Raw genomic sequence first — 24,097 nt, 5'->3', positions numbered from 1 at the left:
AGGCCTGTGTACTGTGCTATGTCAGTGCACGTTAAAGATCCCCAGGTGGTCGAAATTATTCCCGAGACCTCCACTACGGCGTCCCTCATAGCGTGAGTCGCTTTGGGATGTTAAACCCCATGATCCACAACCCACATAACTTCATGCTAATAAAACAAGGAAAACCTGTTTGTGAATTAAATGCAAAATTGGTTACGGTAAGACATATTTTTTTATGCAGAAAGCCCGAAGAAGTAAAAAAAAAGCATTTTACAATTTCTACATAAAAATATCTGTTTGAATCTTAATTTACTGTTAGCAAAGATTGCCACAGCAGATTTACAGTGAGTTAAGTTCCTAAAAGAAGGAAATATCATAAACAAACTGCAGCACATTAAAAGCTAATGGTCTCTGACCGCAGCAACCACTTTTCAACCCTGTGCTTGGCACATAGATAGCCTTAGTTTCTAATGCTCCATAAATCCAAAAACACACATGCTTAACACGAATCCATGGTGCTGCGCTGCACCATGCCTCATTGCCTGCTCTGCACTGGCATGTTTCACCCCATAATTTCAATATATGCCAGTCAGACTCTGCATACATTTTGAGTGTATGTGTCTGTTAAGACATTTTTAATTAAAAAAACACATACTCTGTGTGCGTGCGTGTGTGTGTGTGTGCGTGTACGTGAATAAACAGCTCTTGTCAGAGCTGCCTGTCGATGAGAGGGCACCGGGGTGAAAGTAGTTCGCTTTTTAACTGCGCGCTGAATATTAGGGAAGTTCTTCTTGCAGTTTTTTCAGTACACCGACAATGGTGCTGCAGAGTTTCGTTGCCATACATTGCAGATGTAATATGCGGTATTATTCGGTGGGTTTACAAGACAATGGTGCTGCAGAGTTTCGTTGCCATACATTGCAGATGTAATATGCGGTATTATTTGGTGGGTTTACAAGACAATGGTGCTGCAGAGTTTCGTTGCCATACATTGCAGATGTAATATGCGGTATTATTCGGTGGGTTTACAAGACAATGGTGCTGCAGAGTTTCGTTGCCATACATTGCAGATGTAATATCATATTAAAAATGTATGTATATGTTTGCATATCAAGAATATGTTATGTGATGCCGCCACTCTGCCAAAATAAGGGATTGTGGACCCGTCAAGCTGTCCAAGGACAGCTTTTTTTCCACAACCCCCCCATCTGTATTTGATGGCAAATAAAGATTTCATTTCATTTCATTTCAATATGCGGTATTATTTGGTGGGTTTACAAGACTGTTAGGGAGCGTGTAGTATGCTTTTCAATAGAGAGGCTGCTATCATCTTTGTATGCAGGCTTCATGAGGCGGAAAACTGAGTGTAGTACTCCCAGAACAGTGCCTTCACTTCACTGCTGTGTGCAGCTGCGGCATCAGCACTTTAAACTGGGCAATTGTGCTCGTGCTCGGTGCCTCAGCTCTTGACAGCATAAAGAGAATGAGGCTAAGCAAACGAAAGTGTCATTCTTTTTTGGTGCTTTTGTTCATCTTCTTGGCCTCAACTTGCACTTAGTGTTGCGTCAGCTCACCACCTTGTTCGAGTCGGCAAGGTGACATCGCTTTCACGGCACAGCAACCTGCCCGAGAGAAGCAAAAGAAAAATTTAAGATCTCACTTACATTCTGTACGACCTCTATAAGAAAACTGTAGCTGTGCTCACCGTTGACGCCGGTTTTGTGGCCGCGATACTCGGCCGAAGAAATCTCGAGCCTTCGGGTACTCCGGACGTGCGCGCCGGGTTTCGACAAGCGCGCCCGTGGCCCAGCCAAGGAGCGCCGGCGGCTGGCGTAGAGATGGCGCTACGCACGCAGGCGATTTATATAGTGAATTGCTCGGAGTAGCGTCTTTCCGTTTGCCCGAAAGTGCAGCAGCGGAAGTTCCGGTTACGTCACTTCAAACATAAATAGTAAGAAAACAAAAGTTACATCCTATATGTTTGTTAAAACGTATTGAAATTATGTTAAAACGTATTGTAATTATATGTAAACCAAAAACTTTTGTTTATAAAATGTTTTTGCTGCAATAAAGCTTGCTCCCAGCAATCGACTTCCCACATCGGCTGCGTTTGTCGCGCCGCCTTTACTGCGTTGAAAAATAAAAGAAAAGCAGCAAGCAACTCGCGCGCGTTGTGGTGTGATTCACAAGGTTGGACCTTCTGTTGACAAAAAAGTTACTTTTACTATTCCTAGGACATTTTCAGAATAAAGGTGGGAACAGCAGGCAGTGTTTGCAAACATCATAGGGGGCGTTCTAGAGTTGTCACTGTCGTCTGCTGCGGTACGCGTTTCGCTTTCGACCGCGCCATTTGTGAACTTTTCGCGTATAGATGTGTAGGTTGTCTAATTTGAATGATTGCATTAGCGAGTAAATCTGGCATACGCGGCAGCACTGGCAGCACGTCGGACTTTGAGAAGTTTGTGCAACACCCTGCAGGTGCAGGCGCCTGTTGGGAGCATGCCCGCAATCGCCACACATTCATCGTGACGTTTTAAAAAAAGATAGCTTCTAAATGACGTTACATACTCCGTAAAACTCTTCTCCAAAGCACTCGCCAACTGCTAACGAACGAGCGCCTTGATAGGTAGGATGTGAAATAAGAAAAATATCCCTGCAAGTTTTGTCTAAATGCGTCGCACTCCCGCCCGGTACCTCCTGCCAAAGCTGACTGCTGGGTACCGCTGTTTTAAAAATACATGCCAATGAAAATGAAGTTTAATATTTTCACGTTCATGTGAACTCGGGAGCGCTGTAAACATTTCTGAAAGCAGTACGTACCTTGTAGCATGTTTTCGATGCACTCGTGCAGGCAGGGCGCATTCATCGCCCATAACATTATTTTTCTGTGTCAATGTGATCACAGAATCGCTCAGGTATAGCCTACCTGACAAATGATAATTTCCAACCATGCTAGAAATTTAGCATAAGTAACCGCTGTGTTTTGCGTTGCAATAAGCCAACCACTGTGTTCCTATACATATGCACAAAACGAAATTTTTCTTTTTAGGCAGAGGAGGAGGAGGATTTATTGACGGGAAAGGCAGAGCCTATACCCTATTAATTCTCCTTTTCCTCTAAAGCTCCTAATCATTCCAACAGTTCACCGCCTGTGTCTTGGCCACTCCCCCGTAGTGGGTATGTGCCATTCTACTTGAGGCCAACCAACCAACCAACCAGAGAGGTTGGCCGGAAAAATGAATATCTGGCCTGCTACTCAAGATGAATGAATGAATGAATGAATTCCAGAAGAGGGCAAATACGGGCTGGTTGGTACATGTTTTACGAATTGGAAAAACAGCGCAATCAAAGACGAGACACAAGAGAACGACAATCAATCGTCTTTGCGCTGTTTTTCCAATTCGTAAAAATGAATGAATGAATGAATGAATGAATGAATGAATGAATGAATGAATGCTCCCGATGAAGACCTTAGCTTCGGTTGACAATGCCTCCGGGACGTTTCTGCTTCGACAACGGGCACTGTCGTTTTGCGAAGCGACATTCCCAGCGAAGAAAGGGCCTTGGAGTGGGTGAAATGTTACAGCGGTGCTACGAACACATTATGGATCATCTGCAGCGCCCAAAAGGAGGGAAAATGTCAAAAGTAGGTCTGCATTGTTTACTCCGCGCTTTCTGCAGTTTGGCACATTTTTGTGCGCTTATAGGTTAGCCGGTAAACGCATTAAAAAAAAAGAATCTCTTTAGCAGTTCATGAAAATCCTCTAAGGTAACAAACTGCCAGGCAATTTAATTGCTCCTCTCTGCAAATTATTTTAGTCAACGTTAACTGTCCAATCCAAACCTGAACAGTTAGCTAGAATCTAAATGTGCTGCCTTGCCCCCCCCCCCCCCCTTCTCAAGGTGGGGGGCATCGAACCGCAAGGTAGTTTGTATACACACTGCACATTTGTGGGCGAGCTACAGCTTTGCAGGAAAACAAGCTTGAAGTGACGAAATATGGTCTAAACAGCAGTAGTTCACAACCACGAGCTACCTTTCCCACAATTATTTCCCCATCTTGGTCGAATAGCATCTCAAGAGGTGCATTCCATAACTTCAAGGTACTTTTTGTTCAAAGAAAGTTCTCGCGACACGAAATCACGGTTAACATGCGATGCAGGAAAGCTACCTTATCTGGAACGAAAGTGCTGTTCAGAAAGAGGTTAATTATAACGTGGCCATTAGCATAAATTTGTTGCAGGCTAGACTTCAAACATGATTAATGATTTGTAGTTATATTCTTTTGACTAGTTTTTTGTGTCCTATAATTTAAGTTTGGAGAAAGTCACATGCATTGCCAGAGCGGTGTGGCAGGATACATATAAAAATAGCTTACACGATGCAGTTTTCAACAATGCTAGTGAAATATGCACACATAACGTTAGTTTAGTCCACTGTATATCAATGTGCAGATTAGAAAATTGAAGAAAGCGGTGTGTTATAGGATGAACATGTGTCCTTTGCAGAATGGTGTGTCACAAAGTTTGGAGGTGCCACCTCCATCACCTCAACAAGAAAAAATCCTCCAAGCGAACAACAAACCGCAGGGCAATGATCGACATAAAGATAAAAAAAGTCAACTATAACACGCAGAAGAATGATGCATATCTGTGGAGAGACCTCCCGCTGTGTGCAGTGATCAAGTTGCACACTCTGCACAATTACGCAACACCAAGTGCAGCTGCTCTTCGCCTTCTGCGATGCAGTGAAGGCAACAAACAACTTTTCCATCAGTACTTCGCCGATGGACTTACCCCGGCTGATGCGATACGCCTTCACGAAGCATCTCTGTGTGTTGAAGGTGACACTGGAAGCCTGCTGAAACTTGCCAGTGGTGCACTTAACCAACCAAAAGGGTTGTTTACCGTATGTACGAGAGCTGGCGACAGGAGCATTACGGCACAGTTTCCGAACCACTGGGGAGGCTGCAGGAGAAAATTCCACAGCACGGGAGCATCCATGCACAATGCTGCTAAACTAGCAATACAGCAGGACCTCTTGTCTCTCATCACTAAAAGCAGGCCGAGTTGTGATGTCCTCCAGCAGTCTCTTATTCTGTGCCACTTCAACACAAACTGGCACACTCAGCACAAGTGCAGAGCTGAACTGAGAATCAATAATTATGGACACACCATTAGACCATATGAGAACAAGAGAGAAGTTCGTCACTTTTGCCAGGTTGTGTTGTTGTAAGCAGACACATACTTAAAGCTAAATGCATTATTACTGCCCTGGAAGAAGTGAAACAAGTTCAAATATGTGTCTCATTAGCCTACTGAATGTACTGATGAGAGTGGACAATTAACAGCAACAATGTAGAAAGCATGATCGCTTTCTCGATTGCGACACATAGATACTGCTTAGCAATACCCCAGCTGGGAATTAAAAGCACCTATTAATAAAGAAGAGAAAAATTTTCCAGCTCTCACCTTGTTTACACAAAGATGCCAAGAATGTTGCCTACCATAGAGCACCTTTAGCAATCTATTTAATGCCAAAAATTTATTCAGGCCTGTAATGTCAGGAGATAGCTTTCTTTAACACAACAAGTTAGAGACAAATATTTGTTCTGTGCACTACAAAAGCAATATGCCCTATACTTTTGCAGCCAATTATTGTGCTTAGAGAAAACTACAATGTAGCACATCCACCTAGCAGGCAGTGAGCATAAATATGTGAACAAGCATATCTGGCTTGCATGGCTGAAGGCCCGACTGAAAACGAGTCCTTTCATAAAATGCTAGGATGACCTAATACAGCATGAAAATTTTGTTAGGGAAGTGGCCAGAAAATTTTAATACATGAGGAATGTTTTTGATGCCAAAAATGCAGTCTTGATTATAGGTGATAAAGCCATCACCTGAGCAGAGGCCACGGAAATGGCAACTTTAAAAAATATTTGCGCTGGAAAGGAATATTGCACGGCCACCAAACTTAGAGAACATACAATAGAAGTATGTTTTTTGTAAAAAAAAAAATTAGGAGTTAACAGTTGAGTATTTTTTGAGCATTTTGATAAAAACTTGCAACGGTGCTGATGACAATGTGTTGAGAGTTTTTAGTTTTATTTTGCACATTTAGCTGTCTTATTTTCCTGGTGAGATGAAAGTGGACAGCTAGTAGCGATACAAACAGTTAGATTATTCAGGCACCTAACCCTTTGTTCTACAGAACAAAAAATCTCACCAGACAATACCCATCTCTCATTTTATTGTCCTTCCTACCACATACATATTTTGTTTTCATTGAAAATATGCTCTACGTCCACATAAGAGTAATCCATTGATGCAGGAAAACTTTAATTTGCTCTCAGTGTCTCATAAAGGTGATAATTTGTTTTGCAACACCAACTATGCTTTCATGTTATGCCATACTAAACCGTCAAAACCCGCTTTTTATGCAGGAGTTGTGTGAAGGTGCACTCAGAGGGAGGGGCAGGAAGCTGGGCAGTTCTCCTGGTAACTCCAATCATGAGGCGTGCCCAGCTGCTTGAATCATCCTCTGAAGTCATCTTCGTTGATTCCACGGCATCATGTGACTCAACAAGCAGCAGCGTGACAGTTATGCTGACAGCGACATCAGCTGGTGCTGTACCCATAGCAGTCATTGTGCACAGCAGCCAGACTACTGAGGGCTACTCAGCTGGCTTCGAGCTCCTGAAGCACAACTACCCCTTTTGCTTTGGAGGCTGTGAGGTGGGCACAGGAAAATTGCAAATTATACTTACTGCATGTTGTTTGAAAGAATGCCAGGTAATGCTAGATTACATGAGTTAGGCAACATTGGTTCAGAATATGGGTCTGCTCCAGCCTGTACTTTCTGCAAGCTCCAAGAGGCACTGCTTAACAATATCAGCATTGGCTACAAGCCATGCCTACAACTTTTAAGCTTCAACAGTTTGCTCCAAGAGGCGGTGTGACACTCTGCAAACCTTAAAATCTTGGACTTTTCATCTTGTTTGATAAAAAAAAAAATTGAGTTAATGCAAGCCCATACCAATGCTGCCTAAACTCCTGCTTGCCCAACCTGTCAGGTCAGTAGCAGTCGATTTCATTTAAAATTTGAGCCACAAATGAACAAGCTGTAGAGCTGAAGTGTTTGACATGTGAACTACACTGTGTAAATGTCACCTCTACATTTAAATATCAAACTGGATATAGATTATGCATGCACAGAGTTAGGACCCATTCAGTAATGCCATCAAAACCGAAGTGAAAAATATCATCATAGCAACACAGGGTAATGTAGCAAGGTTATCTGGTTATCAACTTATCCGGCACCCGCAAACATCTGTCATGGGAATGACTTAGCTGTTGCATAGCTGTCAGTATGTGGCTGTTTCTTGTCTGCAGGCACCAGAGACTTTCATGACTGACAACAGTGCTGCTGAGAAAGCAGCAATTCTTGACAACTGGCCAGAAGCCAGGCAGCTCCTATGCCACTTTCATGTGGCACAGGCTGAGTGGCGGTGGCTGATTCTTGCCACGCATGGTGTCAGCCCAAGTGAAAGGAAGTCATTGATGGTCATTTTTCAAAAGGTATGGAATTTATTCATAATCAGTGATATAAAATTTGAATGCATACAGAAACAGCAGTGAGTGACTGATTCAGAAGAAAAAGTTTTATGGTTTTATGGGGGTTTAATGTCCCAAAGTGACTCAGACTATAAGGGACGCCACAGTGAAAGGCTCTGAAAATTTCGGCCACCTGGGGTTCTTTAACATGCACTGACGTTGAACAGCACACGGGCCTCTAGAATTTTGCCTCCATCTAAGTTTGGCCACCGCGGCCGGGATCGAACCCACATCTGATGGTTGGGTCAGCAGCCGAGCACCGTAACCGGTGAGCCACAGCGGTGGCAAGGCCAGGTACTGTGTCACTGATACTACGTCACAGGACAATGTCTCACAAGTCGCATAGTGCATGCATGCTGTGCAGGCCTATGGTATTTGGTTGAAGAATGGGTGCTATAGCATGTCCAGTGCATGACAACACAGCCAATGCATTGACCACTTCTGTTTCAGTTTGTAGGCATCATACACACACTAAGTAATTGCAAAAAGTACAGCCAAACACAGCAGAGCTTTTGCCTCTCAATTCAGCATACGAAAGATGCAATAAAAAAATTGTAGGGCTACTTATGCAGCACAGTAGCGGCAGCATAAGTATCAGTGACAAGCAAGCATAACAGGGACCATTTGCAACTGTGGCGAGAGACAATACTGGTCAGGTAAGGAGCTGCACTACACAACCTCATGATCGTAGACAGCGGTATACAGTAGAGCCCACTTATAATGAACTTGATGGTCATGTGGACTTACCCCATTACAGCGCAAAAATACAGCCAGAGAAAGGTGATGGTTATTTCTTTAAAAGGTCTGCTGTGCATGCCTGTTTCTTCGAAGCAGACCCTATCAAACCGCTTTCTAAGCTCTCCAGAACGGTCATGTGCTTCTGGCCAAGCCCTAAGCAGCAGACGAGCTGTTTCAATGACGTGGCAATACCGTTAGTAAATGAGGCGCTCACGGCAACTGGTGAAAGCCCTCGTCTTCAATCCTCAAAAACGTTGTCAGGGTGCAGCGACAAAGCTACTGCAGCGCATGAGCACTCATAATGTACAGTATACATGACTCTTCTGTAAAGCTCTCAAGTAACGCATAGAGCTCCAAATAAAGCTATAGCTTGCCGTGACTACTAGGGTCTTGAAGCAATCTTTCCACCAGAATACAGTCGAATAGGCCTATAAACCAGATGGGAAATAACACCTCACCAAAAAACAATCGCTACTACTTTCAATCATACGGTGCACATTGTTCGAGAGCTCTAAACAAGGGTGACACAAGCTATCTGCTGTCTACGAATTGCCTGGACGCGGCAGCCACGCAGAGAGCAGAGATCCGACTGGATAAGTGATGAATCACGTGACTGGGTGGGCCTGCAAGGCATACCTCGTGACTGGTATTCAAGCTTCTCAAATCGCTGTCATTGACTAGGCACCGGCCGTGTGCAGCAGTTTGCTTCCAACACTGCCCCTGTCTAGAGCTTACCATGCTTCTGTTTCCACTTTAAATGCTTTACCCAACAGGCGTGCACGCAAGCACTGACTGACCCTGTAGCCTGTTGGAGCACACCTGGCCGGTAGTTTAAGTTTCAAATCCACTTTTTTATTTATTTATTTGGGGGGGGGAGAGACAGCTACATTTTCTTTGGGAGATCACAATAGCTGGGAGGCTGTGGGAGTAGTGAGCTTACAGTGCCTCCTTGTTAGTTAGAACAGAGTTATATAGCCAAGGTTGTTCGTTTTATCTAAGATGCAATGTCATAGCCCTAATGGATTTTTTGACGGTAGCTCTACCTCATTTGTAATAACTGTTAGTTATAACTGCAGTCGTTATATGTGGACTAGATTGTATTCATGATTTGTGAATTAATAGAAAACTTGAACAGATGGCTGGCATCAAATTATCCATAAAAACCAGCAAATTTGGAAAACGGAGCCTTGAAATGATTCAGTAGGCCTGTTAGGGTTATGTCTCCTGGTGCTGCAAAATGGCACAGTAGCAGGTGGAACTGACACTTTGTCCTTCTGGTGTCAGCTTTTTTTTACACAATCCCACCGATGCCAAGGAAAGTCCTGAACATGCACTTGACTTTACACTTGTCTCACCATTCTTGGCAAGTATGGACTCTGCCCAGAGAAGATGGCTGGTTTCTCTCAGGGTCATAAATGTAACACCAGGTAGCCCCAGCAGTGACCTGGAACAAAACGTTTGTACATTTATGACAACCCTATGTAGCTCCATGCAGATGTCAATGCACTCCCTCCCAGTTCTAAAGAGTGGTCAGAATCTGGATCACAAATATGGAAATAAATGACCCATAACAAGAGTTAAAATCTGCTGCCGTGCTTGCAACCAATTCAAGAAGTTAAATTTTGGTAACAGCGTTTCATAGAGGTCTTGCAATCCCGCATGAATGCTTGCTCAATCATTGCCAAGGCCTTCATGAAACTTTTCCTAATGTGTGCCCAAAATTAACGCACCTGCTCGTTCTTCCTGGGATCTGTAGGCCAAATTGACAAACTCAACATACCTTTGAATAATTGTAGTGTAAGATGGGTACTGGGATGGTTAGAGGTACTGGGCGCCGGCGGTAGACACAGAGGCACAGGCCACGTAGACACAGAGGTCGAGCACCGAGAGCCCACACACAAAGCGATGGCAATGCCGCTCAACACAACGGTCAGAAGTTCGTCGTCGTCTTCGCCTGAACAGGAACTTCTTCGTCGTTACAACTGCCCCCCGGGGAGGAGAGGAGCCATCCTGGCGACTTACGGCGTAGGTGAGATGGCCGGGTCATAATGCGGCTTTAGGCGCTGCACGTGAACAGTCTCGCGTTCGCGCCGGCGAAGATCAGGAGACGGCATCAGCGGTTCCACCACGTAATTAACAGGCGAGGTGCGTTCCACAACTCGGTAGGGGCCGTGAAACTTTGCAAGAAGTTTCGAGGAGAGGCCCGCAGTACTGAACGGAATCCAGAGCCACACGAGGCTACCAGAAGAAAAGTGCGGGGGCGTGTGATGGCTGTCGTGGCGGGATTTCCGACGGTATTGGGCCTCAGTTGTGAGAGAACGGGCGATTCGGCGACACTCTTCTGCGTGTCGTGCAGCTTGCGAAATAGGAGTACACTCAGATGCGTCAGGCTGGTATGGGAGAATGGTATCGAGTGGAGCAGAAGGGTGACGGCCGTAAAGAAGATAGAACGGGGAAAAGCCGGTAGCCGACTGCGTTGCGGTGTTGTTGGCGTATGTCACATACGGAAGGACGAGATCCCAGTTTGAATGGTCTGATGAGACGTATATAGAGAGCATATCGCCGAGGGTACGGTTAAATCTTTCTGTAAGGCCGTTAGTTTGCGGGTGATATATAGAGCTTGTTCAGTGAATGATGTTGCACCTGCGGAGCAAGGCTTTGACAACTTCCGATAAGAAAACGCGGCCTCTGTCACTCAGCAGTTCGCGCGGTGCGCCGTGGCGAAGAATGAACCGTCGCAAAATGAAGGAGGCTACGTCAGACGCTGAGGCGGATGGAAGGGCGGCGGTTTCTGCATACCTCGTCAAGTGGTCAACTGCGACGATAGCCCAACGGTTACCGGCTGCAGTGTAGGGAAGAGTGTAGGGAAGAGGTAGGTGACCACTGTGAAAAGTCGGAGCTGCTGGATAGGAGTTCTGTTAAAGGGGCAGCAATAGATGCAAAGTTTCGAATAAACCTACGAAAGTAGGAACACAGGACAAGGAAGCTGCGCAGTTCTTTGACAGATGTAGGCTTGGGAAAAGCAGCGACCGCACAAAGTTTGGCTGGGTCTGGAGAAACGTCTTCCTTGGAGACAACGTGCCCTAAGATAGTGAGTGTACGAGCGGCAAAATGGCATTTCTTCAAGTTTAGCTGCAAACCGGCGTCAGAAAGGCAGTTCAAGATGTGCCTCAGGCGATGGAGGTGGGTGTCAAAATCAGCAGAAAAGACCACGATGTCGTCGAGGTAGCAGAGGCATACCTTCCACTTTAATCCCCGCAAAATGGTGTCCATCATCCTCTCAAATGTTGCAGGCACATTACAAAAGCCGAATGGCATAACTGTAAATTCGTATAAGCCGTCGGGGGTTGCAAAAGCAGTTTTGGGGCGATCAGCCGCTTCCATGGGGACCTGCCAATATCCAGAACGAAGATCAAGGGAAGAAAATAGTTCGGCCCCTTGCAAACAGTCCACAGCGTCATCGATGCGGGGAAGAGGGTAGACATCCTTCCGCGTAATCTTATTAAGGCGGCGGTAGTCGACACAAAATCGGATGGAGCCGTCTTTCTTCTTGACCAGCACAACAGGCGAAGCCCAAGGGCTACTGGAGGGCTGGATCACGCCATCTTGGAGCATTTTATCAACTTGCTCTTCGGTAGCATGGCGCTCGGTGGCAGATACACGATAGGGGCACTGCCGCACTGGTGCGTGGTTGCCGGTGTCGACACGATGGGTGACCGTGGAAGTTTGGCCCAAGGAACTCCGATGACAGTCGAAGGAGGAGCGGAACTGGTGAAGGAGGTTAAGAAGCTGCGTCCGTTGCGGGGAAGGAAGATCGGTGTCGATAGAGTGAAGGAACAGGTCTGTAGCGGAGGAATCAGGCGCAGAAGATGGAGGGCTCAGCGCAGTCATGGCTAGATGAGGCGAATCGGCGGGGTCCTCACAGGTGAGAATGGACGCAATAGATTGTATACTGCCGACACACGAGGCCAAAGACACGTCCGCAAAGACACGAGGCCACAACACCAACAACTATCGCCGACACCAACAGCCGCTATCGCCGAGCTGCTGCTGGAACGTCAACGGAGCCACGCCTACGCGGGTATATAACCAGGATCCCGTCAGCTGGACACTTCAGTGGACTTGGTGGCACCGACCGGATACCAATGCTCAAACACTTCGTTTTTGTCGTACAGGTTGGTGGCAAATACTCTGTTTCCTCAGTTAGAGACAATGATGTAACCCTGACGGTGCTACCAAGTCCACAATTTCTCCTGAGCATGCTTTGTGACTGTTATAGTGTCATTAGGCTTTTACTGTTGACATCTGGTGACATTGAACTCAACCCAGGCCCTAGCTCTGACTCTGACAGTCATCTTAACAATGAACTACTGAAAAAGATTCTGAAAGAACAAGCAAAAACAAACAAAACTTTGCAGGAGTTAGTTACAAACCTAAAACATGTCGAGAGAACGGTTGATAATATGAGGTTGAGAATTGAAACAATTGAAAACGACTTAGGTAGGTTGAAGAAATGCGAAGAAAGACTTGATGAAAGTGAAAGACTAACCAGAAGTACGAACAAACACATTCACGGTATAGCAGCAAAAATAGATGACTTGGAAAACCGAAGTCGACGCAACAACTTATTGATTTATGGTGTGACCGAGAAACCGGAGGAAGACGCTAAATCACTTGAGGAACACGTTAAGCAAGAAATCTTCAGAGACAAGCTGGGCATGGAAGTGAAATCGGCCGAAAGAATTCACAGGATAGGTAATCCTAAAGGCAAAACACCACGTCCAGTCATAGTTCGGTTCTTCAATTCCGCAGAGAAAACAGATATTATGTCAAGCTGTTTCAAACTAAAGGGCTCTAACATTTCCATATCTGAAGATTTTTCAAAAAGGGTACGAGACTTACGCACTAAGCTATGGCGCTCATCGGAGCGAGAGAGGGCGGCTGGGGCAAAGGTGTCGCTTTCCTTTGATAAGCTAAAGGTCAATGGCAAGGTTTTCATTTGGGATGAAACACAACAAACCAGGGTCGAAATAACAAGAAGGGCCGATGATGCAAGGCACACCCAGCCTAACTCAACTCCAGGAGCAGCAAGCTCGAACAGTAATCATATCTGACCGGCCAAAACCAAAACACTAAGAATCCTGTCATTCAATGCTAGAAGTATAGTAAACAAGTTAGGTCACCTCGAGCAGCTAATTCTGGGACACCATCCTCACATCATAATTATAACAGAAACATGGTTACAAGCAGGAGTACGTGATTCGGAAGTTGTTCCATCAACATATAAGTTGCTACGTAAAGATAGGGGTTCGCGATGGGGTGGTGTAGCTATAGCTATTAAAAACAACATAAAATATTCAGTCCTGAAGGGTATTGATGACCACGAAAGTGTGTGGTGCAAAATAACATATTCCGGTAAATGTATATTACTGGGAGGCGTGTATCCACCCCCAAACGCCCCGCCAGATTATCTGGAAAAAATGAACGATTATCTGTCCCAGCACACTAACTCAAGATCTAAGTTGATTTTATCGGGGGACTTTAAATTTAATTGGGCGGACTTTTCACACGACGGAAAAGATGCCCAAAGCGCGGAAACGCTTTTATTTACAGCATTTAGTTTTTCCTTAGATCAGCTGGTTACCGATAACACCCGAGTTCTGTCGTCTTCCTCTTCACTTCTTGATTTAATTTTTGTTAGCAGTACACTTCCAGGGTGTTCAGTGCGCATCGAAGACGGCATATCTGACCACAAACTGCTAGTATTGTCATGCCCCATAGTAGTCACTTGCAAAAAGAAGAAAACACTGCCAACCTTTGTCAAGGACTATGAGCGTGCAGATGACCCTGCAATTCTAAATGCACTTGAGAACAGCTTTGCCGAATTCAGCGCACTGACCGATGTTCGTGAACTATTGTCCTGTTTCAAAAACATTGTAAATACTTGCGAAAAGAGATACGTTCCGCTTCGAAAAAAACGCATAAACAGGGAGTACCCGTGGATAACGCGCGAGATAATTCAACTTAAAAGAAAAATAAAACGACGGCGTAAAAAAGGAAACAAGAATGACATTGCAAGTCTTGTTAACTGCTTACAGAGCAAAATCCGAGACGCAAAAACTCGCTTCTTTGATTTGACGCTGCCTTCCTTCATGGCTCACAACCCTCATAAGTTTTGGCGCTACTTATCTGAAGAACAGTCAACTGGTTCCATCATTACAGATTTCAGCGACACCATAAGTAAACCTGATGACATTGCAAATGAATTCAATAAGTTTTTCCAGTCCGTTTTCACCAGAACAGCCTCTCACGCTTCTCTACCCGCATACACAATCAAGAAACCCATGACAGAACTAATCATTAGTGAAGATGGAATCCTTTCTCTTTTACAAACACTTGACACAAAAAAATCTCCGGGTCCTGATTCCATCTCGAACACATTTTTAGTCCGATACGCTGACTGGGTGTCTAAATACCTGCATAAAATTTACACAACATCTTTACAAACACTCGTAATTCCAGATGACTGGCGCTGTGCCAAAATAATTCCTATACACAAATCGGGTCCTAAAACTGAACTGAATAATTATCGTCCGATATCGTTAACAAGCACTAGTTGTAAAATGATGGAACACATTATTTTTAAAGCCATGATCTCATATCTAGAAAATAATAATCTCATTTATGAAAAACAACACGGTTTCAGAACAGGGCTTTCAACAGTAACGCAGCTTGCTGAAATTACTCACGACATCGCTAACACAATTAATGAAGGCTACCAGATAGATGCTATATTCTTAGACTTCTCTAAAGCGTTTGATGTTGTTCCTCACGATGACCTTGTAATAAAATTACTATCTTTTGGCACTGATCGCAACATTGTGTCATGGATTTCCTGCTATTTGCAGAACAGAAAACAATGCGTCAAAATAGGTGAATACGTTTCGCAAAACCTGGATGTGTATTCGGGTGTACCCCAGGGATCAGTACTTGCGCCTCTTTTGTTCCTCATTTATATAAATGATATTCATTCCTGTGTTAGTTCATCGATCCAGCTTCGCCTTTTTGCAGACGATTGTGTCGTATATATAGCTGTAAAAAAATCTGACGATCAAATTCTCCTTAACAATTCCCTAGAATCAATCCACGCTTGGTGTATGACCTGGGGAATGAAACTTAACGCAGATAAAACCAAAAGTATCACATTCACTAATAAGAAGCATCCTCTAAGTTTTACATACACACTTGGTGACGCACAGGTTAAAAAATATGATCAGGTGAAGTATCTGGGGCTCATCCTAACATCTAACCTGCTTCTGAAGGAACCAGCGCACAAAACACAACGGACAAGAAAAAGGTGGTACACGACGGACAGGAGCGCTGAACTTACAACTTTATTTCGGAAGAAAGATGCAACGTATATATACAGCCATGTCAGGGAGGCGTGTCACACAGGGAAAGCAAGAACAAGTAAAATCTACAAGGTCATGATGAGACAAGCGGCACAAGCAAACCAAAAACCTTAACTAATATAACATGTGAAGGTGACCAGTTTCAATGGAGGCAAGAAAAACAACAGGGGAAAAAAAAAAAAACAAGGGAAAAAACGCCAGAACTCGTGAAGATGAAAATTGATACTGATAACAAAAACCGATAAAAACAAAAAGGCAAAAGCCAATAAAAGCGATAAAAGCAATAAAGTTAACAGGGCAATGGAAATGAAAAAGATAAAATGCCAACAAGTAACACGGCAAAAAATACTAACAGCTAAAATTAAGAAAACATCGCGGAAAAACTAACAGCTAAAAGGTAAAACCCACAGAAACATAAGGTTAAGTCTTGTGTAAACAAATAGCGGAATAAAGTTGGCGGGAAAAAGACGGTTGCATAAGGTGGGAAGTTAAAATGCTAGTGCCTCGAATTTTGTGCCAGATAGACGAGTTCTTTCTCAGATAGCGACACTGAAGGCTGGCTAATGCACTTCTCTTTTAACGACGCTATCGTGAATGCCTCAACTATTTCACGGGGCCTCGTGTTTCTGATTGTGGCTATTACCCGAGTTTTTTCGAAGTGTGGCAAACATCCTGTTTCTACATCCCTGCAATCCCGACAATGAATACCAATGTGACGGCACTTTTGAACATTTGCGTTGTAATCATGTTCTTTTAGTCTTTCATTTAAACAACGCCCTGTCTGTCCAATATACTGCTTCCCACAGGACAGGGGGATGGAATAGACAACTGAATCGGTACACTGCACAAAATTCTTCTGGTGCCTGATATTGCAAGTACTCTCTTTTTTACGAGTTTCATTGACCTTTCTGCAAAGCTGGGAAAGCCGCTTTGGGGCACTAAAGACGACTTCAACTCCAACACGTTTCCCAATTTTCTTAATGTTTTGCAGCTTTGCAGAAAGGTCAATGAAACTCGTAAAAAAGAGAGTACTTGCAATATCAGGCACCAGAAGAATTTTGTGCAGTGTACCGATTCAGTTGTCTATTCCATCCCCCTGTCCTGTGGGAAGCAGTATATTGGACAGACAGGGCGTTGTTTAAATGAAAGACTAAAAGAACATGATTACAACGCAAATGTTCAAAAGTGCCGTCACATTGGTATTCATTGTCGGGATTGCAGGGATGTAGAAACAGGATGTTTGCCACACTTCGAAAAAACTCGGGTAATAGCCACAATCAGAAACACGAGGCCCCGTGAAATAGTTGAGGCATTCACGATAGCGTCGTTAAAAGAGAAGTGCATTAGCCAGCCTTCAGTGTCGCTATCTGAGAAAGAACTCGTCTATCTGGCACAAAATTCGAGGCACTAGCATTTTAACTTCCCACCTTATGCAACCGTCTTTTTCCCGCCAACTTTATTCCGCTATTTGTTTACACAAGACTTAACCTTATGTTTCTGTGGGTTTTACCTTTTAGCTGTTAGTTTTTCCGCGATGTTTTCTTAATTTTAGCTGTTAGTATTTTTTGCCGTGTTACTTGTTGGCATTTTATCTTTTTCATTTCCATTGCCCTGTTAACTTTATTGCTTTTATCGCTTTTATTGGCTTTTGCCTTTTTGTTTTTATCGGTTTTTGTTATCAGTATCAATTTTCATCTTCACGAGTTCTGGCGTTTTTTCCCTTGTTTTTTTTTTTCCCCCTGTTGTTTTTCTTGCCTCCATTGAAACTGGTCACCTTCACATGTTATATTAGTTAAGGTTTTTGGTTTGCTTGTGCCGCTTGTCTCATCATGACCTTGTAGATTTTACTTGTTCTTGCTTTCCCTGTGTGACACGCCTCCCTGACATGGCTGTATATATACGTTGCATCTTTCTTCCGAAATAAAGTTGTAAGTTCAGCGCTCCTGTCCGTCGTGTACCACCTTTTTCTTGTCCGTTGTGTTTTGTGCGCTGGTTCCTTCAGAAGTATGTATTACCAACTAGCCCAACAACAAGTGTTGATCTAACCTGCGTTGGGAGCCCTACATCAAATCCATTTGCTCTAAAGCTGAAGGTAAATTACATTATTTAAGGAGAAAGCTCCGTAACACGCCGGCCCATATTAAACTCAGTGCCTATAAAACTCTTATAAGACCTACCCTAGAATATGCGGATATAGTCTGGAGCCCCCATCAAAAAAGCTTAATCAACAAATTAGAGCGCATCCAAAAACTAGCAGTGAGGTTCGTCTATTCAAAGTATTCACGTCAAACTAGCGCTACCAGTCTAATAGTTCAGTCAAATTTACAAAGCCTGTCACAGAGAAGAATCATTTCCAGATTAAAGTTTTTGTTCCAACTTCTTCACGGTCACTTCAAAATAGCCAATTCACAATACTTACACCCGCCATTCAAACACTCGTCTAGAACAAACCATAGTAAAACACTTCGTCAACCAGTCAGCCGTGTAAATATCCACAGGTACTCCCTGTTTCCAGATGCTATATCATATTGGAATAAATTGCCTGAAGATGCGGTGAAGTGTACGTCCGTGGAACTATTTCTTAATTATATCGAAAAAATTGACTTTTCTGTTTAATTCTCTCCTAATCTTTTTGTGTTTGGGTCAGAGAACATCTCTGTATTTTTGAATTTTTGTTTTTACTCTGTTTGATCAATGATGCATTGTAAACACTCCTGCATGGGCCCGAAAAGGGCCTGCAGTATGTTCAAATAAATAAATAAATAAATAAATAAATAAATAAACTATTCAGAGGCCTCGATTAGGGTCCTAAAAGACATAATCCTGCATAGAACTAAAGCATTTAATGTTGAGGCCCTAGCTGAGTTCCTCTCTGTTGTGTGGGAAGAGTATTTCTTGCACAGAATACTTGACCATGCCCACTCACGTGTGACTGGGCACATGCTGCAATATGAGAGGCTTCTGAAGAAACTGCCAGAAGGTACCAAAAACAACATCAGGTGTGATGGAGATGGGCATTATGTCGTCCCAAGTGGCAGTCCAGAGAGCAAGTTTTACACAGTGTACTCTGACATCGGCCTGTGCACATGCCGCTCTGGACAGCACGGTGCATTTTGTAAACACCAGGCACCCGTGCACAAAGTGATTGGTGGGATCTTCCCAAATGCACCTCTGCAGACTAGAGAAGGTCGCTACAACCTTGGAAAGCTTGCGCTCGGAGACAACTGCCCCGGCATTGATTTCTTCGAAGGCCTCCATGAGAAGACACAAGCGCTGCAAAATGCTGTGTGCGGCGAGGCTCCCACCGATGTTCCTGACTGTTGGAACACTCCCTCTACCTCAACAGCTGCAACTAGCCAGTACAGCCCTCCAGAAAGTAGGGAAACCTGCAGTGCTCAACCACTGAACCAGGTTTGCTATGGCGCTATACATTTGCAAGACAAGTGACGGCAACTCTATGTTAGCCGGAGTCATTATAAACCATAGTCATTGATGACAAGTGACTACACTTTTTGTGGTGGATAATTTAAAATTCTGTGAACTCATAAAGAAAAATGTGCAACATTTTGCCGGAAACATAACACACAAAATAAATACACGCTTATTTCTGAAACAACCCTTGTACTTCAAATGTACCTTCAGTAAAATAGCATGTGCTGGTTGTAGTTCACCATCAGGTAATACTTGGTATTCCCTCCACTTGAAGAATGGTGCTTGTTTGACAAAATGTCTCCCAGTGACTGATTTATCTCTCTAAGTCTGCCATGGTGCACAATCCTACACATGCTGTTGTGACCATGCATGCAAGCCAGGCACAGCCGTGCATTAGTCTGGCCTCGGACTTCCCTCACTCATTAATGTACAGCCTGGTACCACAGAAGATAAAAACCCAAGAATGGATGTTGAGTCGAAACTGGAAACTTTTTGCCACCACCATTAATGCTTCTTTCGAGAGATGACAGTATCATGACTTTTCCTATACAGGACTGTGAACGCGTTGCCACTACAGCCGCCAAGCTTGACATGTTCACTTCCTTATGTATATGCAGAGGTCTAGCATGTCACAGCATCATCAAAACTGTGCAACAATATGCCGGCTTTCACGGGAATTAAAAAAAAAAACAGTCACATTTTTATTATTCTCTCGCTCCGATTGGTGTCTGCAATAACAAAAACGAAATTGTGGTTACTAACAAGAATTCTGCAGAAATTCTCAATTATGAAATTTTCCCCCCAAAGCAAGCGGACCTAACAACAGTTCATGCCCGTGGAGGAAGCAAATTTAAATTTAGTGGAGAGGCCAAGATGCCACTGTTTGTGAAGCCACCCCACGATCAGACGATGTGCTTGCACCATCTGCATGGGCTCATCATCCTACTCTCACATGCCTCTCTGTTGCCCATAGCAGCAACAGCCTGCAAACGCCGAATGGCATGCTGCCTCTTAGCAACCATGATTCTGTTGCTACTGGCACCATAAAGAAGGTTTATGAATAATATGTTACTTCTACCACATATGCATCACAAAACTTCGCTCATTTTTCAATGGAAGAAAGCTTAACAAACCGTATCATGCCAGTATCTTTGACAAGTATCAGAATCACACAGCTCAGCTTCCTCTTTGCATGCAAAAGATTATAACAATCAGCCCATTGGTAGGCAAACAGCAGCCTTTAAGCAAAAAATTTTTGGTTTTTTTGTGTGTGTTTCAGGAACTGGAGGAAGACCCTTTTGAAGCCCTCATAGAAGCCTTTCTGCACCTAAAGGCTGAAGTTAACAACGACCCGACATGCATGAAGCACACAGCCAGACTTGCGAAAAAACTGAAAAGCCTTCCAAACAAGCAGAGCTTTGTCACACCACTAATAAACATGTCAGCTGCAGTCTGCAGGGTTTCAAGGTGCCGAGGCAAGATAAATGTGCAGCCAACAAGCATTGCAAGGAGACGACCTGGCCTGCACAAAGGCTCGAAACGTGTCCCACCAGGCAGGCCATCAAAGAAGGCCAAGCGCAGTCATTCGCTGTGTCGCAGTGTGGCAGACAACGTCCCAGCTGCAAAGTGACTGTCGACTGCTACGTCAGTCTGAGTGTGCCTGTGCGTGTGTCACATATATTAGGAAATTGGAAACAGAAGTATGAACTAAAATCTGGAAAAGAAAAATGGGATGACGATAAGCATGACGTGTATTAATCCAAGAATAAAGAAGATGAAGAAGAGGTACTCGGTGAGGTGGGAAGAGTTGATTGGTGGAGAAGATTTGATTTGATTTGATTTATTGGGGTTTAACGTCCCAAAGCGACTCAAGCTATGAGGGACGCCGTAGTGAAGGGCTCCGGAAATTTCGACCAACTGGGGTTCTTTAACGTGCACAGACATCGCACAGCACACCGGCCTCTAGAATTTTGCCTCCAACGAGATTCGACCGCCGCAGCCGGGATCGAACCCACGTCTTTCGGGTCAGCAGCCGAGCGCCGTAACCACTGAGACATCGCGGCAGGTATTGGTGGAGAAGAGAAGATGATGACGTGTACCAACGACAAGGCTATAAAAGCGCGAGGGATAGCGTGGCACGGGAGGGAAGAACAGAGAAGTGGAGGCTCCAGCGGGTCAGGAACACCTTAGCTGGAAGAGAGCAACACCGGCTACTGCTCCGGTGATGTCGACTTCTACGGCGTCGCACCGTAGACTTCCTGCCATTCCTAAGCTCATTCCGGGGAGTCAACGGCTGACGGAACCACAGCCAGGAGTGCCTCCAGCACTGTTGCCACCCATCCGGGTGGTGCAATCAATGCCAACATCGCTAGCAATGCCTCCACGGGCACTTCGACCGGGAGCTCGTACGACGACGCCAACGCCACCAGCCTGAGCACTTCGAAACGCCGCCTCGACGCCAGCTATCTAGATGCCACTGACTGTACCCATGCAACGCATCAGCAGCACCAAACCGTGAGCACATACGCCGAACACTAGCAGACTGGGTGTTGCCAGTTTGTGTGTTTCGGTAGTCTTTATGTTTTGTGTTAGCTTTGTTAGTTAGTTTTGTGTGCTAGGGTTTGTGTCGCGTAGGGTGTATTAAATGTGCGTCTGTGTAGGTAACCTGTCGCCTGGTCCATTCTTTCGGCCCGAGCGTTCTCGGGGAGATCCGTGACAGTGTGCCCATGGCAGAATCGTGTATACTGATACCATACGACACAATATATATACGAGCGGGAAACAACAAAAACAACCTGCAGCGCGAGCTATATCTTGATCACGGATTAATCAAACCACCAAGCACATCCACAGTAGCAAGCAACAGTGCCCTTCCGTGGTGGCGAAAGCTACCGCCCGGTACAAAGGCTAAAGCCATTATCATCCATCCATCCATGTGCCCAGTGTCGAAGGTACTGCTACGCCCCGTTTCTATCGTTGTCCCAATGAGAACGAAGCTCCCAACATCTCAACCTTTAAATTAGCTCATTTAAGGCCAGTGCTTCCACTCTTTCGTTTCCATCCTATCCGCGACCAAACGACTGCCACAGCTAGTGCTTCGACATCGTATTTGTGGCGTGCAAGTTCAGACTGTCGCGCTTAGTTGGCACCCATTGTTGAAGAGACACCGTATATTTTAAGCGTTTAACATCATAAGAGACGCTGCCCAGTTTGCAGGAAATTCAATGCTTTAGATTTTCACACGGCTCTGTCGGGTTTTCTGACAGGTTACCTTTTCGCTGGTTGGTTATCGCCGTACCCTTGTCCCCAGACGCGTACACTTGAGTTGGACATGAACTGTGGTTTGAGGAAGCTGTCGTGGCGTCCCGGCGATGACGCTCACGTGTCGTTCGAAGCGAAAAACTACGCTTCGTTCCGGGCATCTCTTGTGGTGGCGGGGCTCTTCGCTGCACGGAGGATGGAGTCCGCTGTGTGGGGCACATCGAGCCTTCGTAGCTCGACTCGCTGATCGCAGTCGCCGAGGGTCAAACCGTGGTAAGCGTAAGTGTTTCATTAACTTACACAGCGTAACTTTGAAACAATAAAGACGGAAATAAATTAATTTTTCAGAGAACTTAAACCGACACTGCAAAACGCCAATACGATTCCACGATCGGATCGGATTGGATTGGATTGAATACATTCGGATTCTGACTTGATGGCAATCACGATGTTGCTGCCTCGCCAATTTCGTGATCGACGAAAAACTGGCACTAATCGTAATCCTATTTGTTCTACAGTTTTGCGAACTATTTTATTTTATACTTATTTTACAAGATGCACTACTTTGCGTGCATTTTTTGAAAAAAATTGTTCCAAAACTGCTTGTGTTATTACTCCGCCAAATTGGGCAGACCTTGCTTTGTTGGTTGGCCTGTTGGTGGAAGATGGCTGCCTCCAGGGTGGAAGATGCATTTCTTAAAAATTTTTATGCACATTGCTCAATGGCACATTGCTTGGCTGCACGTTCGCAGTCTTTCAGCAGCGATTTCTAGCAGTTCCCTTTGTAATATGACGAGGCGTTTCTTCTTAATGTGTGAAGTCAGCCCCCGCAAATGCTTTCGTTGTACAGGCGCTTCATCGCATAGATTGTGTATTTCTGGAGGCATTGCGATTTCAGCGATACAGTCCGCCGCTGCTGGTCTGTCATTGCTTTATTTTTTACCCTCCAGTAGCAAACCTGTTGTGTGCTCTACTTCTGGTATTTGGTGACTTCTCATCACGACCTACTCTTTTCTGTATCCCTCATCAGATATCCACCGCAAAACACTACCGTCGTGATGTGGTGGCACGTAGTGGAAGCTGTGACGCCAAATAAGGTTTAGTGGACCATTGTCGAGGTGGATTAAATTTTGGTGTTGTTACATTGTCAGGACATGCTCAAGTGCCTAGCACGTGCATTGTGGTGAGATATTGGTACCGACTTCAAATTGGAGAACCGCAAAATGCTTTGGTCACCTTGTGCTGAAGAACGTGCTGTTTGGCTTGGTCGGATTTTTGCTGTGCTGTGGGCACGCAGTATGCAATACAAACGTCTTCTGGTTGTTTATCGCCAATTTATAAGCGTGTATGCTTTGAAATCTTTGCCACTCAGTAGACAAGTTGAAATGAGTTACCTGTCTGTGTTGCATATGTGCCTTCCCACTGTAGTTTTTCCTAACACTGGCACACTATGCATTCGACCAAATAAATGTTAGTGTACCAACCTCAAGAATGCGCACTTCACGAGAATCAAGTGTGTGTTAACTAAACACACACTTGATTCTCGTGAAGTGCACATTCTTCATGAACAGTATTATTTCGTGACTAAACTATGAACACTACAGATAGCAAAAACTTTCCTTGTTAAAGGGCATATGGGGTACTCATGCAAGCTGTCAT

The 24,097-nt window shown here is 44.5% G+C and overlaps 3 protein-coding genes across 3 annotated transcripts; all 3 read left to right on the top strand.

Moving 5' to 3' along the window:
- Nucleotides 1–6,450: 6,450 nt before the first annotated feature.
- Nucleotides 6,451–21,688, top strand: LOC149338163 (uncharacterized). Its single transcript, XM_089547531.1, has 3 exons — nucleotides 6,451–6,716; nucleotides 7,374–7,559; nucleotides 20,457–21,688. Exons 1-3 carry the CDS (start codon nucleotides 6,492–6,494, stop codon nucleotides 20,805–20,807), a joined length of 762 nt encoding a protein of 253 aa, XP_089403657.1. The 5' UTR covers nucleotides 6,451–6,491; the 3' UTR covers nucleotides 20,808–21,688.
- Nucleotides 10,792–13,670, top strand: LOC149338165 (uncharacterized). The gene has a single exon (XM_089547530.1). It carries the CDS (start codon nucleotides 12,479–12,481, stop codon nucleotides 13,445–13,447), a length of 969 nt encoding a protein of 322 aa, XP_089403656.1. The 5' UTR covers nucleotides 10,792–12,478; the 3' UTR covers nucleotides 13,448–13,670.
- LOC149338164 (uncharacterized) lies at nucleotides 18,671–19,199 on the top strand. Its single transcript, XM_089547534.1, has one exon. It carries the CDS (start codon nucleotides 18,686–18,688, stop codon nucleotides 19,190–19,192), a length of 507 nt encoding a protein of 168 aa, XP_089403660.1. The 5' UTR covers nucleotides 18,671–18,685; the 3' UTR covers nucleotides 19,193–19,199.
- Nucleotides 21,689–24,097: the final 2,409 nt, after the last annotated feature.

Source organism: Amblyomma mixtum, chromosome 6 (genome assembly GCF_055824585.1).
Source record: "Amblyomma mixtum isolate Tamu chromosome 6, ASM5582458v1, whole genome shotgun sequence".
Taxonomy (NCBI): Eukaryota; Metazoa; Arthropoda; class Arachnida; order Ixodida; family Ixodidae; genus Amblyomma; species Amblyomma mixtum.
This window is presented reverse-complemented; position numbering and strand designations above follow the sequence as displayed.

Coding starts and splice junctions, on each gene's coding strand:
- LOC149338163 (XM_089547531.1), top strand. CDS start 6,492: ATGAGGCGTGCCCAGCTGCTTGAATCATCCTCTGAAGTCATCTTCGTT. Junction 6,717..7,373: donor TTTGCTTTGGAGGCTGTGAG/GTGGGCACAGGA, acceptor TCTTGTCTGCAG/GCACCAGAGACTTTCATGAC. Junction 7,560..20,456: donor TGATGGTCATTTTTCAAAAG/GTATGGAATTTA, acceptor TGTGTGTTTCAG/GAACTGGAGGAAGACCCTTT.
- LOC149338165 (XM_089547530.1), top strand. CDS start 12,479: ATGCTCAAACACTTCGTTTTTGTCGTACAGGTTGGTGGCAAATACTCT.
- LOC149338164 (XM_089547534.1), top strand. CDS start 18,686: ATGCTGCAATATGAGAGGCTTCTGAAGAAACTGCCAGAAGGTACCAAA.